Source organism: Salvelinus fontinalis, chromosome 23, assembly GCF_029448725.1.
Source record: "Salvelinus fontinalis isolate EN_2023a chromosome 23, ASM2944872v1, whole genome shotgun sequence".
Taxonomy (NCBI): Eukaryota; Metazoa; Chordata; class Actinopteri; order Salmoniformes; family Salmonidae; genus Salvelinus; species Salvelinus fontinalis.
Genome location: NC_074687.1, coordinates 18,731,399 through 18,751,157, shown reverse-complemented (window position 1 = coordinate 18,751,157; position 19,759 = coordinate 18,731,399). Strand labels below are relative to the sequence as shown.

Sequence of the window (19,759 nt, the reverse complement as noted above, 5' to 3'; positions counted from 1 at the left end):
TCAACCTATCCGCTAGTAGGCCCTTTATGTGCAAGGTAAACGAGACAGTATGGCGGAGGGGGAAAGTGATTTAGAAACAGACAGGCTAGAATTGGAACTGGAGACTTTGTACATATACTCTAACGACAATTCTTCGGTACAAAGCAAAGAATATTGCTCCGAGTTTTGTAAGGTAAGCTAAATCACGCCAAGTCCTGGTTTTAGTTGGGAGAGAGGCGAGTTCTTAAGCCAAGCTTGCTAGCTACTAAGTAAGTTAGCCAGTTGCTTGCAGTACGAAGCAAGGCAGTTCAGCTACTCTAGATAGCAAATACATTACTTTACTAGCCAACGTTACGTGGCATCGCATTAATTAGCTAGCATTCATCGCAAATTTAGTCAACCCATACTGGTCTAGCTAGCTATAACGTTACCCCACAGAGCTTTTATTTCTCTTTGAGTTGGCTACCACTATGTGACGTTACACGCTAACTATGGGTGCGTTCGTAAATTCACTCTAGCTATCTACTCCGAATTCAAAGCACTCTCGAAGAATGAGGAATTTACGAACACGCAACATCCGTTGAATATGACCGGTGTCAGTACTGTAAACGTCAGCAATTAAATTGTTGCTAGCAGCACAGTCACCACCGCTCTAAATGACAGCTTAACCAGTTCTGCTGGGGTGATTAAAATGGCCAGAGTGAGGTGTTCTCTCATTTGTGTCTGGAAGTAGCATGTTATCAAGCTCATTTAGCTTGGGTGCTTGACTGTTGTTGTTGTGAGGCCAGAACGCTCTGATCAACCCTACTCCTTGGCCACAGCATCCAGTGTACGCTCCGGAGAGCGTAACCAAATCTTGACCTGTCGTTTGCAATGGGAGCAATAAATCCTAGTGGGCAGAACAAGCAAGGAGATGGGCAGAGCCAAGAACGAGCTAGCGGGATCCAATTGGCGCGTTCTAGCATTTATTTGCATATTTTCGTTAGGGAACGATTCGCCCTTGCACTCCTAAATAACACCATTTACAATGTTGGATATATATTGAAAATAGTAAAGTCTACAACACGCAGTCCACTGTTTGTTACAGATTACATTTCTGAACTGTATGGATATCAAATGTTTCATCGATGAGAAAATGTACAGAATGTCGCCCAAAATCCATCTTCTTCCACTGCTTGCTACTGGGTTTCGTCTCGGCAGGATATTTGGTAGTGTGTGGAAACGCCAACCAAATGCTTCACATTTATACACCCGGTAAAATATCTGTCTCATTGTTCAATCTGTGGCGAAACGTTCGGAATTTATGAACGGACAATCTGACAACGCTCTGAATTTATGAACACAACCTAGGATTGCTAGCTAGAATGCAAAACTGTCTACCTATCACTGTGGAGAAGACTAACGTTACTGATTGTGTCCACAAGTTTAGCTAAAATGACAATAAACTGGCATGTAGCTAGTTGTGCTGTAATACGTTTTTCTTCGCTAATATGTTAATACCGTGTTTACATTTAGCCAGTTGTCTAATGATAAGCTAGCTAAAGCTGTCACATAGCTATGTCTGTTGGCAAAAGGCTAGGGTAACCATATTTAAAATAGGATGAACAACAGGATGAATGTGGGACATTGTAGCCTACATCAATAACATAAAAAAACGGCAGCGCCCTCTTTTTAATACCCCCAAACACCAAGTAAGGCATACCTAGTTTCAAAATGGGCCATCACTGTTAATCATGAATGACAATTCTTCACGTGAAACGTCCAAATTGCATCTGCATGTCAATCATGTGATCTCAAATTAGTTTCATGGGAATATGCATTTAGATCTTTTTTTTTTTTTTTAAACAAATTACAGCAGATGGTGTTAATTAAGCAATAAGGTCCGAGGGGATGTGGTATATGGCCAATATACCACATGTTCTTAAGCGTACTGCAACACGGAGTGCCTGGATACAACCCTTAGCCGTGGTATATTGGCCATATACCACCAACAAACCCCAGAGGTGCCTTATTTCATTATAAACTGGTTATCAATGTAATTAGAGCAGTACAAATACATGTTTTGATCTGACTTTAAATGAGCACCATTTGTGAGAAGCGCTCCACTACAGCCTTGCTCCCGCTGCACCGAACGAGCTAATAGAAACACACGTAGCCTACTTTTTTGCCTCACGTAAAATTTGGTGATGCAGAAACGAGAGCCCACGTGTGTGGCTGTTTTATAAAAATCTGGGAATATTTGGCCAAGAAATCATTTCTGGTTGGTCTCAGGGAATGTAAAACAGATAAGAAGGGAGTCTTTTAAAACGGGTCTGATTGAAGTAGCAGCAAATATGTTGAATGAGCATACCACCCTGCATACCACAGCTGGCTTGCTTCTGAAGCTAAGCAGGGTTGGTCCTGGTCAGTCCCTGGATGGGAGACCAGATGCTGCTGGAAGTGGTGTTGGAGGGCCAGTAGGAGGCACTCTTTCCTCTGGTCTAAAAAATATCCCAATGCCCCAGAGCAGTGATTGGGGACACTGCCCTGTGTAGGGTGCCGTCTTTCGGATGGGACGTTAAGCAGGTGTCCTGACTCTCTGAGGTCATTAAAGATCCCATGGCACTTATCGTAAGAGTAGGGGTGTTAACCCCGGTGTCCTGGCTAAATTCCCAACCTGGCCCTCAAACCATCATGGTCACCTAATAATCCCCAGTTTACAATTGGCTCATTCATCCCCCTCCTCTCCCCTGTAACTATTCCCCAGGTCGTTGCTGCAAATGAGAACGTGTTCTCAGTCAACTTACCTGGTAAAATAACGGTAAAATAAAAAATAAATAAATAAAAACTAGTGAGCATGGAGAGCCTCAAGTTTTATGAAATGACCTTAAATGTTAAGGTACCTTACTTCGTCAGAAACACGCATTTTGTAAGTAGTTAGGCCACCCCCCCCGGGCACATCTTCATGCTTGTGACACTTTTGAATGTGAGAAATAAAAGTATTATCTGAGGTTTTTTAATCCCCTGCCTCCCGAAGTCCTCCTTGCTAGTTAGCGGGATCGACACTGGTAGACAGTGTCCTTTTCTTCAGGCGGAACAGAAATGCTGGAAAACAGTGCCTAACAGGCAGTGGCGAAGGACAGTCTACCGGTTGTTCCCGCTAGAACATCAGGTTGGAGCGATAGCATGTGTTAGCGTGCTAGTTAGCGACACCGTGTTCTAGATGGCCCTCATCGTATTTAACAGAACTATGGGGAAATAGTGCCTGATAGGCGGGGACGAAGGACACTGTCTACCGGTAGCACCCGCTTCCCACTAGAATAGCAGGCTGGGGCGATACCGTGTGCTAGCTAACTAGCTAGCTAGTTAGCGACACCATGTGTTAGTTAGCTAGCGCACATAGCTAGTTAGTACACGGTGTAGCCACAGGTAGCCTCCGCCTGCTGTGTACCGGACTAGCTGGAAAAACTAGCAGTGTCCTTCGCTCCAGCCTGCCGATCACCTGCTGTCGTTAACAGAACTGCGGGAAAACAGTGCCCGACAGGCGGGATGAAGGACACTGTCTACTAGTGTATGGCTAGCTACTGTTGTCGGCCCCGCTCCTTTTTCTCTGCGGCTGATATCCAACATTGTGCATGAACACCACGTACTGCACTGGGGCGCTCCCACCTGTCTTAGCTTAATAAACATGTACCAATATAAGTTTAGAGGGGTTCCTGCAGATGCAGGATCGCTCTGAACTGCAGGCTGAACTTGCACCCTTCTCCCAAGTTTTGCTGGAATTTAGCCCCAAAGTATTTGAGAAATGTGGTTGATTGATGATATGCCGGTCTCATCTTGCGCTGCGCAGAATCAGATCTCAACGACTGGATACGCGTCGTTGAGATCAACCCCAAATCAACCCCTCCAAGAAAAAAAAATAATGCATTAAGGTGAGAAGTTGTGGGTGGGGGAATTGCTCATAAATATTCGTTTAGGGGTGGGTAATTGTACCTGATCCCAACACTTTCTCAGTAAAGCATACTTACCATAAGTCCACTGGCACACTCATAATAAAATAATGGCCATCTTTTACAAATGTGGTTTTGGACAGTTACCTCACAGTGGTAAGGAGCTGAGTTCCTGAAATCTATTGCCACTTGCTGCGTAACAAGCTGACCACAACGCCTGCAAAATAAAATGTACACATGCATGTTATTCAATAATTTCATCCAAAGTGCTCGCGTGTGTCAACAAGCATTTGCGTAACCAGGCGCTAAAATAGAACTTGGTAGATAGAACATAGAAATATAAAAAAAAAATTTTTTGGTTCTTGGTTCTATTTTAGATGCTTGTTGCGCTGCAAGTCCCGCCTCTCCCATCTCATTTGTTTTTAGGAGGATATACCCACGTGGTGATTGACAGATGAATGAGGTCCACACTCCAGTCCAGTCGGTTGATGCGCCTTGAAGTTGCTTGCCAAATGCCATATAAAGTCTAAAGAAGAAGACTGAACTAGGAGAGATTACTAGAAACTAACTAGAACTGTGTTCGAATACTCATACTAACCCGCACTGATTATATAGTATGCTTATTGGTCATAGTATGGATGTAGTGAGTATGCCAAAAGTTCCTGTGTACTAAATTCGCCAAATTATGAAGTATACACACATTCTTCAGGAAATGGGCGTGGCTTCACATCGTTTTCAGTTTTGAAGAAAATGGTGGAAAATATACAGCCAAAGTTTAACGAGAACTGACTAATGACAAATGTTGAGAAAATGTAATGACTTTTCAAACAAGTTACATTACACGCTATGTTGGCTGACAATTTGTCAGATACGAATAGCATTACAGCAGTATGTAAGCAATTTTTTTTTTTTTTTACCAGACAAGTCAGTTAATAACCTCTCTATAATTTACAGTGTGGGACTGAAGCGACCCACCTGGCCAACATCCAGTGAAATTGCAGAGCGCCAAATTCAAAAACAGAAATACTCATGATAAAAATTCATAAAACATACAAGTGTTATACATCAGTTTAAAGATTAGCTTCTTGTTAATCCAACCACGGTGTCAGATTTCAAAAAGGCTTTATGGCAAAAGCATACCATGCGATTATCTGAGAGCAGCGCCCAGCAGACAAACCATTACAAACAGTTACCAGCCAAGTAGAGGAGTTACACAAGTCAGAAATAGCGATAAAATTAATCACTTACCTTTGATGATCTTCATATGGTTGCACTCACAAGACTCCCATTTACTCAATAAATGTTTGTTTTGTTCGATAAAGTCCCTCTTTATATCCAAAAACCTCTGTTTTGTTCGCGTTTTGTTCAGTAATCCACAGGCTCAAAGGCAGTCACAACAGGCAGATGAAAAATCCGAAAAGTATCAGTAAAGTTCGTAGAAACATGTCAAACAATGTTTATAATCAATCCTCAGGTTGTTTTTAGTCATAATAATCAATAATATTTCAACCGGACAAAAGCTTAGTTAAAATAAATGTTAAACAAGAAAGACGCACACTCGGTCGCGCACATGAAAAACCTCTGGGACACTGCAGTGTCCACTCATTCAGAGTGGTCTTACTCCCTCATTTTTCAGAAAACAAGCCTGAAACAATTTCTAAAGATGGTTGACATCTAGTGGAAGCCATAGGAAGTGCAATTTCAGTTCTAAGTCAATGGATCTAAATAGGCAGTCAATGGAAAACTACAAACATAAAAAAATCCCACTTCCTGGATGGATTTTTCTCAGGTTTTTGCCAGACATTTCAGTTCTGTTATACTCACAGACATTATTTTAGCAGTTTTAGAAACTTTGGAGTGTTTTCTATCCAAATCTATTAATTATATGCGTATCCTAGCTTCTGGGCCTGAGTAGCATGCAGTTTACTTTGGGCACGCTTTTCATCCAGAGGTGAAAATAGTGCCCCCTACCCTATTGATTAAGAACAATTTCTTATATGCAATGACGGGATTCGATCCAGCAGCCTTTTGGTTACTGGCTCTAACCACTAGGCTACCTGCCGCCCTAGTTACCTATTTGGATAATAATACATTGAACTTGCCATGCAGTATATTAAATAACTAACCAATGTTTATTGACTTGATTATTCACATCATTCTTAGCTAAGTGGGATAGTCATTGTGCGTTTCAATGGACATAGCAAGAATTGTCAATCTACTCCAATTTCAGAGCACTCGCGCACCATTGAATATGGCGGGTGTCAGTAAACGTCTGCAAAAAAGCGTAATAAATTGTTGCCAGCAGCACAGTTCCAGTCACCAACGCTCTGGATAACATGAAAACAGCAACGGACTGCTCCACCAATTAGTTATAACGAGTGACAAAAACATAGATATTGTTGACATAATGACCACGAGTGTAATCAATGTCTTTTTACGATGGATGTAGTTACGAATTAAACGTATCATCTTCATAGTAAAACCACACAGATGTGTATGAAACGGTAAGCAAAAACGTTGAATTTATTCATATGAGGAAATGTGCCTTACTGCCTTTTGAATTTTATGTAACGTCAGTAGTCTAGTCAAAGAGAGGATTATGCAAAAAATATATTGGCTCACTCCACTTGTCAAAAACATTGACAAATAAGGCGCGCTGTCACTTGATTTTATAGTAAGTCTTGAGGTGGTACTACCCAGCACATCTAACAAGCAATGAAACCCAATTTGAGCTAGCTACTGTAAAACATTTCAGATGAGCAGCACTCTTCCCTGAAGCATTCCCTTGCCACATGGTCTACAATCTAGATTGCTAGCCAGCTACACAAGTCTCGACTGCACAGATGCTGAGATCTCTACAATACCTCACCTGAAAAAAGGTTTTAATATTTCAGAATTCAGCAACCACAACAACTAATGACATACGGATCCAATAATCTGCACTGGCCTGTGTATCTCAATCACAGCCCCTGTATCTCTGTCTGACTGTCTCTCTGTAAAGCTGGTAGAGGTGCACACAGGGAGATGGCAGGTGCCGCTGCCCCAGCTGAAGGTGCTGCGGACGGCTCTGACCTGCTTCACCAGAGCCACTGTTGCCTACCCCGATGACTGTCAGCACGTCTGTTATGCTCTCAGCAGCTTGGCTTTGTAAGTACTTGTTTGGTTTTCATCATGTAATGCTGACCCACACTGTACAAAGCTGACTTGAATATTCTCTTTCTACAATGTGCTATCCAGCACGACTGTTCTCTGAAAGTATATATATATGTGTGTGTATATATACACAGTTTGTTTACAGACATATTATTTCACTTATAATTCACTGTATCATAATTCCAGTGGGTCAGAAGTTTACATTCACTAAGTTGACTGTGCATTTAAACAGCTTGGAAAATTCCAGAAAATGATGTCATGGCTTTAGAAGCTTCTGATAGGCTTATTGACATCATTTGAGTCAATTGGAGGTGTACCTGTGGATGTATTTCAAGGCTTACCTTCAAACTCAGTGCCTCTTTGAATGACATCATGGGAAAATCAAAATAAATCAGCCAAGACCTCAGAAATTGTTTTGCATACCTCCACAAGTCTGGTTCATCCTTGGGAGAAATTTCCAAACACCTGAAGGTACCACGTTTATCTGTACAAACAGTAGTAAGCAAGTATAAACACCATGGGACCACGCAGCCGTCATACCGCTCAGGAAGGAGATGCGTTCTGTTTCCTAGAGATGAACGCACTTTGGTGCAAAAAGTGCAAATCAATTCCAGAACAACAACAAAGAACCCTGTGAGGATGCTAGAGGAAACAGGTACAAAAGTATCTATATCCACAGTAAAATGAGTCCTATATCGACATAACCTGAAAGGCCGCTCAGCAAGGAAGAAGTCACTGCTCCAAAACCAACATAAAAAAGCCTGACTACGGTTTGCAACTGCACATGGGGACAAAGATCGCACTTTTTGGAGAAATGTCCTCTGGTCTGATGAAACAAAAATAGAACTGTTTGGCCATAATGACCATCGTTATGTTTGGAGGAAAAAGGGGGAGGCTTGCAAGCCGAAGAACACCATCCCAAACGTGAAGCACGGGGGTGGCAGCATCATGTTGTGGCGGTGCTTTGCTTCAGGAGGGACTGGTGCACTTCACAAAATAGATGGCATCATGAGGTAGGACAATTATGTAGAAATATTGAAGCAACATCTCAAGACATCAGTCAGGAAGTTAAAGCTTAAAGATCCTTACACGGGAAACCCAAACCGGCTGCGCGCATACATTTATTTTGTCCCCCCACACCAAACGCAATCACCACACGCAGGTTAAAATATCAAAACAAACTCTGAACCAATTACATTAATTTGGAGACAAGTCGAAAAGCATTAAACCTTTATGGCAATTTAGCTAGCTAGCTTGCACTTGCTAGCTAAGTTATCCTATTTAGCTGTTGCTAGCTAATTTGTCCTGGGATATAAACATTGAGTTGTTATTTTACCTGAAATGCACAAGGTCTTCTACTCCGGCAATTAATCCACACATAAAACAGTCAACCGAATCGTCTCTAGTCATCTCTCTTCCTTCCAGGCTTTTTCTTCTCTTGACTTTATATTGCGATTGGCAACTTTCATAAATTAGGTGCATTACCGCCACTGACCTTGTTTGTCTTTCAGTCACCCACGTGGGTATAACCAATGAGGAGATGGCACATGGGTACCTGCTTCTATAAACCAATGAGGAGATGGGAGAGGCAGGACTTGCAGCGCAATCTGCGTCAGAAATGGAACTGATTTCTATTTTAGCCCTTGGCAACGCAGACGCTCGTTGGCGCGCGCAATAATTGAATAACATAGATTTCTTAATTTATTTTGCAACGCGACGCGTACGCGACGCGGACGCGACGCGAGCGGTGTGGTCAGCCTTTAACTGACCTAAGACAGGGAATTTTTACTAGGATTAAATGTCAGGAATTGTGAACAACTGAGTTTAAAAGTATTTGGCTAAGGTGCAAAGGGTCTGAATACTTATGTAAATAAGGTATCTGTTTTCAAATGTAATTCATTTGCAAAAATGTCTAAAAACCTGTTTTCGCTTTGTCATTATGGGGTATTGTGTGTAGATTGAGTAAAAAAATGTATTTAATCAATTTTAGAATAAGGCTGTAACGTAACAAAATGTGGAAAAAGGGAATGGGTCTGAATACTTTCCAAATGCACTGTGTGTGTGTGTGTGTGTGTGTGTGTAAATGTCATTTTCAGGAGCTTCTTTGAGCTGATGTTGTTCTTCGGGAAAGAGGAGTTCCTAGAGGCCCCCCTGAGGGACATATTAGCCTCTTTTCAGGTGAGGCAAAAAGGTGTCATGTTTTTATTCTCACTGAGTGCAATCATCATGATGATCCATGTACACTGTGTTAACATGAGTCCCATTTCCTCCTCTTTGACCCTGAAGAAGGCACAGTGATGCCGAAACGTTGGTGATTTACCCAATAAATTGCTGGGAGTTTATATATGGAGTGTGTGACTATCTTTATTTTTTTATTACTCCTCTGTAGGCCTGCCATCGCCGCCTGCTGAGACACAGGAATGTGTACCTGCTGCAGGTGAGGCAGATCATCAAAGATGGCGGTCCCTGGGAGAGACCCGCTCTGCAAGCCATCCTGAAAGACACAGCCCTCACACAGACAGAAGGTACATACACATTCTCTGTTTGTTTTTTTGTTTGTGAGGTTCCTATGCATTTCTTATTGTCTTTTATCTCCTCTCCCCCTCTTCCTTTTTCCTCTCTTCCTTCTCCCACTCTCTCTCCCTGTTAAAGTGGAGAAGTATTTGAGCTCAGAGAAGCCAGTGTTCTTTGAGTTGCGTGTGCGGTACCTGCAGGCCTGTGAGCGCGTGCAGGAGGCCATGGCCCTGGCTAAGTGCTGCCTGGAGCACCCAGAGGTGTGGAGGCACCTGTTCTTCCACCAGGCCTACCTCACCTGCCTGTACAAGGCCTCACTACACCAACACCTGCACGAGGAGGTACAGCAACCATCTATAACTACCTTTCACTCTATCTTCAGACAGTCTCTCTAATCAGAGTAGGTTGATGGACAATGAGCATCATCAGCATGGACTCATGGTTTTGTTTCCTACCTCAGATGGCTGAGATAGATGGCAGAGACGCAGTAGAGATAATCTGTAACGCAGAGAGCCAGGAGAAAGATGAGCTGCTGCTGTCTCTGTGCAAAGCCTTCCTCAGCCAACAGCTACACAACGGAGACATGTACTACATCTGGTCAGTAACACTGTGATATATATACTTCATGACTACATCTGGTCAGTAACACTGTGATATATATATACTTCATGACTACATCTGGTCAGTAACACTGTGATATATATATATACTTCATGTACTACATCTGGTCAGTAACACTGTGATATATATATATACTTCATGACTACATCTGGTCAGTAACACTGTGATATATATATACTTCATGACTACATCTGGTCAGTAACACTGTGATATATATATATACTTCATGTACTACATCTGGTCAGTAACACTGTGATATATATACTTTATGTACTACATCTGGTCAGTAACACTGTGATATATATACTTCATGTACTACATCTGGTCAGTAACACTGTGATATACACTGCTCAAAAAAATAAAGGGAACACTTAAACAACACAATGTAACTCCAAGTCAATCACACTTCTGTGAAATCAAACTGTCCACTTAGGAAGCAACACTGATTGACAATACATTTCACATGCTGTTGTGCAAATGGAATAGACAAAAGGTGGAAATTATAGGCAATTAGCAAGACACCCCCAATAAAGGAGTGGTCCACAGACCACTTCTCAGTTCCTATGCTTTCTGGCTGATGTTTTGGTCACTTTTGAATGCTGGCGGTGCTTTCACTCTAGTGGTAGCATGAGACGGAGTCTACAACCCACACAAGTGGCTCAGGTAGTGCAGCTCATCCAGTATGGCACATCAATGCGAGCTGTGGCAAGAAGGTTTGCTGTGTCTGTCAGCGTAGTGTCCAGAGCATGGAGGCGCTACCAGGAGACAGGCCAGTACATCAGGAGACGTGGAGGAGGCCGTAGGAGGGCAACAACTCAGCAGCAGGACCGCTACCTCCGCCTTTGTGCAAGGAGGATTAGGAGGAGCACTACCAGAGCCCTGCAAAATGACCTCCAGCAGGCCACAAATGTGCATGTGTCTGCTCAAACGGTCAGAAACAGACTCCATGAGGGTGGTATGAGGGCCCGACGTCCACAGGTGGGGGTTGTGCTTACAGCCCAACACCGTGCAGGACGTTTGGCATTTGCCAGAGAACACCAAGATTGGCAAATTCGCCACTGGCGCCCTGTGCTCTTCACAGATGAAAGCAGGTTCACACTGAGCACATGAGCACATGTGACAGACGTGACAGAGTCTGGAGACGCTGTGGAGAACGTTCTGCTGCCTGCAATACCCTCCAGCATGACCGGTTTGGCGGTGGGTCAGTCATGGTGTGGGGTGGCATTTCTTTGTGGGGACGCACAGCCCTTCATGTGCTCGCCAGAGGTAGCCTGACTGCCATTAGGTACCGAGATGAGATCCTCAGACCCCTTGTGATACCATATGCTGACACATGCACATTTGTGGCCTGCTGGAGGTCATTTTGCAGGGCTCTGGCAGTGCTCCTCCTTGCACAAAGGCGGAGGTAGCGGTCCTGCTGCTGGGTTGTTGCCCTCCTACGGCCTCCTCCACGTCTCCTGATGTACTGGCCTGTCTCCTGGTAGCGCCTCCATGCTCTGGACACTACGCTGACAGACACAGCAAACCTTCTTGCCACAGCTCGCATTGATGTGCCACCCTGGATGAGCTGCACTACCTGAGCCACTTGTGTGGGTTGTAGACTCCGTCTCATGCTACCACTAGAGTGAAAGCACCGCCAGCATTCAAAAGTGACCAAAACATCAGCCAGGAAGCATAGGAACTGAGAAGTGGTCTGTGGTCACCAACTGCAGAACCACTCCTTTATTGGAGGTGTCTTGCTAATTGCCTATAATTTCCACCTTTTGTCTATTCCATTTGCACAACAGCATGTGAAATGTTTTGTCAATCAGTGTTGCTTCCTAAGTGGACAGTTTGATTTCACAGAAGTGTGATTGACTTGGAGTTACATTGTGTTGTTTAAGTGTTCCCTTTATTTTTTTGAGCAGTGTATATACTTCATGACTACATCTGGTCAGTAACACTGTGATATATATTCTTCATGTACTACATCTGGTCAGTAACACTGTGATATATATTCTTCATGACTACATCTGGTCAGTAACACTGTGATATATATACTTCATGTACTACATCTGGTCAGTAACACTGTGATGTATACTTCATGTACTAAATCTGCTCAGTAACACTATGATGTATACTTCATGTACAACAGTCATGGCCAAAAGTTTTGAGAATGACACAAATATTAATTTTCACAAAATTTGCTGCTTCAGTGTCTTTAGATATTTTTGTCAGATGTTACTATGGAATACTGAAGTATAATTACAAGCATTTCATAAGTGTCAAAAGGCTTTTTAATTGACAATTACATGAAGTTGATGCAAAGAGTCATTATTTGCAGTGTTGACCCTTCTTTTTCAAGACCTCTACAATCCGCCCTGGCATGCTGTCAATTAACTTCTGGGCCACATCCTGACTGATGGCAGCCCATTCTTGCATAATCAATGCTTGGAGTTTGTCAGAATTTGTGGGTTTTTGTTTGTCCACCCGCCTCTTGAGGATTGACCACAAGTTCTCAATGGGATTAAGATCTGGGGAGTTTCCTGGCCATGGACCCAAAATATTGATGTTTTGTTCCCCGAGCCACTTAGTTATCACTTTTGCCTTATAGCAAGGTGCTCCATCATGCTGGAAAAGGCATTGTTCGTCACCAAACTGTTCCTAGGTGGTTGGGAGAAGTTGCTCTCGGAGGATGTGTTGGTACCATTCTTTATTCATGGCTGTGTTTTTAGGCAAAATTGTGAGTGAGCCCACTCCCTTGGCTGAGAAGCAACCCCACACATGAATGGTCTCAGGATGCTTTACTGTTGACATGACACAGGACTGATGGTAGCGCTCACCTTGTCTTCTCCGGACACGCTTTTTTCCAGATGCCCCAAACAATCGGAAAGGGGATTCATCAGAGAAAATGACTTCACCCCAGTCCTCAGCAGTCCAATCCCTGTACCTTTTGCAGAATATCAGTCTGTCCCTGATGTTTTTCCTGGAGAGAAGTGGCTTCTTTGCTGCCCTTCTTGACACCAGGCCATCCTCCAAAAGTCTTTGCCTCACTGTGCGTGCAGATGCACTCACACCTGCCTGCTGCCATTCCTGAGCAAGCTCTGTACTGGTGGTGCCCCGATCCCGCAGCTGAATCAACTTTAGGAGACGGTCCTGGCGCTTGCTGGACTTTCTTGGGCGTCCTGAAGCCTTCTTCATAACAATTGAACCGCTGTCCTTGAAGTTCTTGATGATCTGATAAATGGTTGATTTAGGTGCAATCTTATTGGCAGCAATATCCTTGCCTGTGAAGCCCTTTTTGTGCAAAGCACTGATGACGGCACGTGTTTCCTTGCAGGTAACCATGGTTGACAGAGGAAGAACAATGATTCCAAGCACCACCCTCCTTTTGAAGCTTCCAGTCTGTTATTCGAACTCAATCAGCATGACAGAGTGATCTCCAGCCATGTCCTCATCAACACTCACACCTGTGTTAACGAGAGAATCACTGACATGATGTCAGCTGGTCCTTTGTGGCAGGGCTGAAATGCAGTGGAAATGTTTTTTGGGGATTCAGTTCATTTGCATGGCAAAGAGGGACTTTGCAATTAATTGCAATTCATCTGATCACTCTTCATAACATTCTGGGGTATATGCAAATTGCCATCATACAAACAGAGGCAACAGACTTTGTGAAAATTAATATTTGTTTCATTCTCAAAACTTTTGGCCACGACTGTACTAAATCTGGTCAGTAATAATACAGTACTGTAACATAATAGAATGTTGTGTTCATACAGGGATCTGGTGTTCTTGTGGAGCAGACTGTACCTCAGGGCCCATCCCTCTAAGCAGGGATTTCTGTCTGAGTGTCGCCAGCTGATGGGCTTCGCCATCAACGCCAGCGCCATCTTCCCCTTCATCAAAGTCATCACAGCAGAGGTGAGTGTACAGCCAACCACCAACACATCTGACTCTCTTGTTTGCTTATAGTCCTAGTTTACCCTGACTTAGAAATTAACTTTGTTGTTCTGCTATTTACATAATTAAATGTAACACAGTGTTCTTATTTCTTTGACAGATGGGTAGTGAGGGAGTGCCGTTGTGTGTGGAGCTTTGTGCTACAGCGTTACAGACAGACCTCCAGTCTGACCCTGTAACACGCTGTCTGCTGTGTAAGACCATCGCCTTCCTGCTCCCCAGGGACCTGGAGGTATGTCGCCTCTGTGCCCTGCTGGTGTTCTGTCTGGAACGTAGCATGGAAGCCTACAAGACCATGTATCTGCTCTACACATACCCCGATGAGGAGCCACACCCCCAGCACACCCATGTCAGAACCAACATCCGCTTCTATATCCTACAGGTCAGAGAGGGGCACCGGGGAGTACGTTTGTCAAAAGTGTATTTCATTGTACAGTATGGCATTTCAAAGCCCATTGGGCTATGTATTTTTTTTCTATGTAAGAAAATGTTGGATATCCTCATTGAGGATACATGTTGTAATAACAATGTAATACTTAGAGTTGAAAACTCTGTCCTGGTCCAGGTGCTGAAGGAAGGTCTGTTCTTTGACCCAGAGTTCTGGAATCTGCTGACCCTGAGAACCCACTGTCTGGAGCTGATGACTGACAAGGCCATGAGGGATGCTCTCAATGAGCTGAAGGAGGAAGAGGAGTTGGAGCAGGTGGAGGAGGAGTGGATACCAAGCTACTGGATGGAGGAGGAGACATGCAGAATACACACAGACACCTCCCACCTCCACCCACACACTAACACAGCACTGGAGAGTTCTGACACTGTAGGTCATGAACCTGAAGAGGGATTGAATGGGGATGCTCCTGAGTCACAGACAGAGGACTTCCCTGTGAGGAGGAGGAGGAGGAAGAGGAGGTGGAGGAGGAGAAGAAACTGTAGGTCAGATATTGAGTATGCTGACGACCCAGACATTAAGTACTCCCTCATTCACAATCTCAGTTCTGAAAGCTCCACCAAGCTACCGGCCAATCGGCAGAGAGAATACCTGGCCAGACATGTGAAGAACAAGATCCTGAAGAGACGCAGCAGGAAACCAAGATGGCTGCTCCTGGAGATGACCAGACAGACGGAGAACATGTCCCCAGGGGGAATGAGGGAGAAGCGACGGGAGAGAATGAGAGGAGAGTGTAAGAGACAGGGAGAGGAGGGGAAAGAGAGGGGGCATGAAAAGGAGGATAAGAGAGAGATGAGGCAGGGAAGGGAGAGTAAGAGACCTTACCGTCGGACTATATCTGGCATGGAGCTGTCCTTCCCTGAAAATGAAGTGCCTGTTGACCAGGAAGTGGTAGAGAGTCATCTAGAACCCAGTGTTCGTATTAAACAACAGCACAGTGAGTCTGAGAAATATGTTAACATGGGACAGCCTAATGGTGTATATGGTGAGAGACCGTTTAAGTATAAACCAGAGTCAGACGTAGAGACTTATGTGGTGGAGCCTTCGGCAGGGGGGCCTTCGGCGGTGGAGCCTTTAGAAGTGGAGCCTTCAGAGGTAGACCCTTCAGACTCCAAACGTTCAGTAGTAGAGCCTTCTGACATAGAGCCTTTAGAAGTAGAGCCTTTAGAAGTAGAGCCTTTAGACGTGGAGCCTTCAGGTGTGAAGGTTTTAGAAGGTCCCAGTGAGCAGACTGACCCAGAGTTGGATGGTCCAGCCTTGGAGATGGAGGAGTGTCCACTGAAACTGTTCCACATCTACGCCAAACTTTCCAAAAGGACAGCTGCTAAGGAACTACTTTCTAGAGAAAGTGAATTCACAGTGACAGAGGCGGGATCAGACTCAAACACTCAGGTTAGTGTTATCTGGAGCAAAAAAAATCTAGTGATTCATTCATCTATAATGTATTCTTAACCTTCCTCCAGAGCTCTTTAGTGTTTATCTAGTACACCCGGTTCTGTGAATATCACCTCTCCACTTTGACAGCATAACAGCTTGTTTCTGCACCTACAGGGTGAAGAGACTGAGCCAGGCAAGGCTCCAGTACGCTCCAAACACCTGCGCTTCCACTGCAGCCACTGCCAGAAACTCTTCAAGGGAGGCAACGTGGTGAGACACACCCTGGCCCACCTGAAGCTGAGAAAGACCAGGCTCAGCTGTGTCTTCTGCGGTAAACACTTCCAAAGGTACAACCGTGCCAAGGAACACGTTCTAGAGCACATAGAGGAACTGAGAACTTCCACAGCCAACATTAAGGTCAAACCCGCTGTCAATGGGGAGACATATTCGTCAAAGAATATTAATCAAGCCTCAGAGAACGAAGCGAAACCCGTTGAGAACTTGACCGAGCCCTCGACTCCGACGGACCAGCCTCCTAAACCCAAACGTGTTAAAGCCAAGCCGGTGGTGAGTAAGCAGAGTAGAATCATCCAGAACCTGAGAAACCTGATCAGAAAGACCCAGAAGTGTAAAATGGACACGGACAACCTGAAGTCTGTGGAAGTGACTGATGAACAGGTGACTGTGAAAGACAAAGTGGTGATCGTGAGAGAGGTGGTGCCTGGGAAGGAGAGCGAGGGAGGAGAGGAGGAGGGGAAGCAGAAGCAGTACCACCTGTGTCCTTCAGAGGGCTGTGACAGCATCTTTATGAAGATCGGCCCATCGCTGCTGAGACACGCTGTCACCTACCACAGGGAGGACGCAGCCGTCCTGGACAAGACCTTCCAGTGGGGGAAGGGGAAGTGCCAGATCTGCCAGAGGTAAGAAGGGTCTTTCCCCACAGATTATTTCCCAGGTCAGATGCAAAGGCACAGAAAAATATGTAGGCTCCAACTAGATCAGAATGTATCTAGGTGTGGCGGGGGTTCCAACTTTACTATGGTGTCACTTATGTCTCCATCTTTTTCTTGTTGTGCCCCAGGCTCTTGTTGGTGATTGAGCACTACAGAGACCACATGAAGCTTCACGATGCTCCTCTAAAACATGCGTGTCTCCACACGAACTGTGGCCAACGCTTCAAGACTGCCCAGGAGCTCAAAGACCACATAGACACCCACCGCCCTCTCCAGGCCCCCTGTGGGTACTCCGGCTGTAGGGAGATCTTCTTTACCCTCCCCTCTCTCCACGACCACGAGTGGAGGCACTATACCCAGCCCCAGTCTAAAGACGAGCTGGAGCAGGGCGCTACCACAGAGCTGAGCCCTGAGGGCGAGGCCCCCTGGAAACAGAGGGCGAAGGGCCAAGATGTGACAGTGCACGGGTGGAGGGGGCAGAGGGAAACGCCTACTCCCAAAAGCAGGCGCTCTAATCCTCATGAGAAGTGCCTTCACTGTAACAGGTGAAAAGAGGGAGACTCCACACACTGCTGTCAAATTATTTCTATCAAAACAACATTTCAACCTTGAGGTGTTCTTCAGGCCAGGCCTGAGACACGACTTGCAGAAGCAAGTGAGAACACCAAATCTACTGCTCTCCATGATTAGGCTGGGGAACCAGCCCATAGATGGTTGAGCCGATAAATTAAGGCCTGTTGAAAATGGTGTTGCTTATGTCTCTATTATTTTCTGTTCCAGGTACCTGTGGAACCACCAGCACTTCCTAGAACACATGAAGATCCATGATGCTCCTCTGAAACAGGTGTGTCTCCACCTGAACTGTAGCCAGCGCTTCTCCAGAACCCACTTACTCTGGGAGCACATGGATACGCACCTGCCTTTCCAGGCCCCCTGTGGGTACTCCGGCTGTGGGCTGATCTTCTCCCGCCTCCCCTCTCTCCATGACCACGAGTGGAGGCATTACGTCCAGGCCCAGCCTAATGACGAGCTGACAGAGGAGCAGAGCGCTACCAAAGAGGAGGGGCAGACTCCAGAGTCAGACACCAACGGTAACGACTATGACGGCCTAGTGGAGACTCCAGGCACTGTTCATGGTGCTGTCACCACACCTCCTAATCATTGCACACTGAAACTCATCAATGGCCATGATGAAAAGGATAAGAAAGACAAAGCCCCCAAGACAGCCGTCCCTGCCACCACTACCACCTCTCCCACACCCCCATCCCAAACAACCACATCCACACACCCCCATCCCAGAATCTTCCAAAACATCACTGAGCCAATGACTATGAGGGACGTGGACAATATCGTCAGTTTGGCTCAGGTGGTGCCTGGCGGAGAGGAACCAGTAATCGCGGAACACAAGACCTTCAAACTAGAGGATCCTTCCTTCCTACCACTGGCCAAAGCTCCCCTCATCCGCCCGCCCCCCTCTACATACCTGACCGAGGCAGCCCTCAGCATGCGCAAGCGCAGGAAGCCCAGCGAGGTCACTTCCTGCGGGCCTGGCAAAAAGAGTAAGGCTGCGGTAAAGAGGAGTGTGGTGGGGAAGAAGGAGAAGGAGGCCCCTCAAAGACAGCGCTGCTCCAAGTGTTTCTCCTCCTTCACTAGCACCGAGGAACTGGAGAAACACCTTTCCCAAAATACCTGCTCCTCCCTCTTCAGCTTCGACTCCGATGACGACAGTGAGTAGCGTACGTGGGAGTTTCTGTTCACTGAATTTGTCAAACGGGGAGCTAGGGCTGTGACCATTATTACATTTGGGGTAACGATTAATTCTCATGCAAATATCCACTTATCATAATTGTAATTTGTTGAAACATGTTTTGAGCTTGTAATGTACCATAATGCATCTTTGAAAATGAGCTACTGTACACCTAATGAATAGAGCACAGCTTTATATCAAAAGGGAGAGAATGTTTTGAAACATGAACTTGGTCAACAATTTTTCTACCATATACAAAAAGCATAGTTATGTGACAACTCTGTTTTGTAAAGCAAATATACATTTTGTTCTATTCCTTCCCAGGTTAGTGGTGAAGGGGAGTGAAATGCTCTTCATGTTCGAGCACTACAGAGTCCATATGAAGCTCCACAATGCTCCTATCAGACAGGTGTCTCCACTTCTGTGTTTTATCTGTACTCTGAACTGGGCCTAATACAGGCACTACTTGCAGACAGTCGGCTCTGAGAGCTGTAGGGCCAGACTCTTGTGGCAGACTAATACTTGCAGCCTGAAGTTTGCCGGGCACTAAAAATACAACACACACAATCCTCTGGAATCAGTGTTACTGCTACACTTCACTGTACATACATGTGGACCGAACAGTACTGCCTTTCAGTCATTACACTTCTTTGTTCAATTCTTATTTGCTTTAAAATCAGTATGAAGAATCGCACTGTAGGTATGGTGCTTCAAAAGTACTTCTAATTGTATTTTTAGCCATAAGTTTTAGTTGGCACATAAAATCTATATTTTAGTTCAGTATTTTAACTGATTTTGTTCTGTCAAATTAAACTGTTTTACAATGTATTAGAAATTGATCTATGCATTTATTTTGTAAAGGAGTCCAAATGCATTTGAAAATAAAAATCACTGTTGAAGAGCCCATAATGGGATGAATATAGTGATGTGCTCTTACCTGCATTGGTTGATTATATGTACAAATGTTATAAGTTTGTACTCAATGTAAATATCCTCAATTCAACTCTATTTTTCTAAAAGAAAAGTCCCTTTTGTTTTCAATAAACAATTTACAGTATGAACCAAAGTAGTGCTTTACTGCAATGGGTCAAGAAGG

The 19,759-nt window shown here is 44.7% G+C and overlaps 1 protein-coding gene across 5 annotated transcripts; it reads left to right on the top strand.

The window, feature by feature from the left end:
• The first annotated feature begins 13 nt into the window (after nt 1-13).
• LOC129820954 (zinc finger protein 654-like) lies at nt 14-19,599 on the top strand. Of its 5 annotated transcripts, none has more exons than XM_055878109.1 (13): nt 14-172; nt 6,910-7,055; nt 9,158-9,239; nt 9,451-9,586; nt 9,714-9,916; nt 10,036-10,172; nt 13,958-14,099; nt 14,239-14,520; nt 14,704-15,978; nt 16,138-16,883; nt 17,045-17,461; nt 17,697-18,643; nt 18,988-19,599. In XM_055878109.1, exons 1-13 carry the CDS (start codon nt 50-52, stop codon nt 18,990-18,992), a joined length of 4,641 nt encoding a protein of 1,546 aa, XP_055734084.1. In that variant the 5' UTR covers nt 14-49; the 3' UTR covers nt 18,993-19,599. The 5 variants fall into 5 exon arrangements, with proteins under 5 accessions (XP_055734084.1, XP_055734083.1, XP_055734082.1 ...); XM_055878108.1 differs by having other exon boundaries at nt 17,697-18,652; XM_055878111.1 differs by adding an exon at nt 4,335-6,787 and having other exon boundaries at nt 85-172; nt 17,697-19,599.
• Nucleotides 19,600-19,759: the final 160 nt, after the last annotated feature.

Excerpts from the sequence above, each read along its gene's own strand:
- LOC129820954 (XM_055878108.1), top strand. The coding sequence starts at position 50 with ATGGCGGAGGGGGAAAGTGATTTAGAAACAGACAGGCTAGAATTGGAA. Across the intron at positions 10,173-13,957 it reads GGAGACATGTACTACATCTG|GGATCTGGTGTTCTTGTGGA; the intron begins GTCAGTAACACT and ends GTGTTCATACAG. Across the intron at positions 14,521-14,703 it reads TCCGCTTCTATATCCTACAG|GTGCTGAAGGAAGGTCTGTT; the intron begins GTCAGAGAGGGG and ends GTCCTGGTCCAG.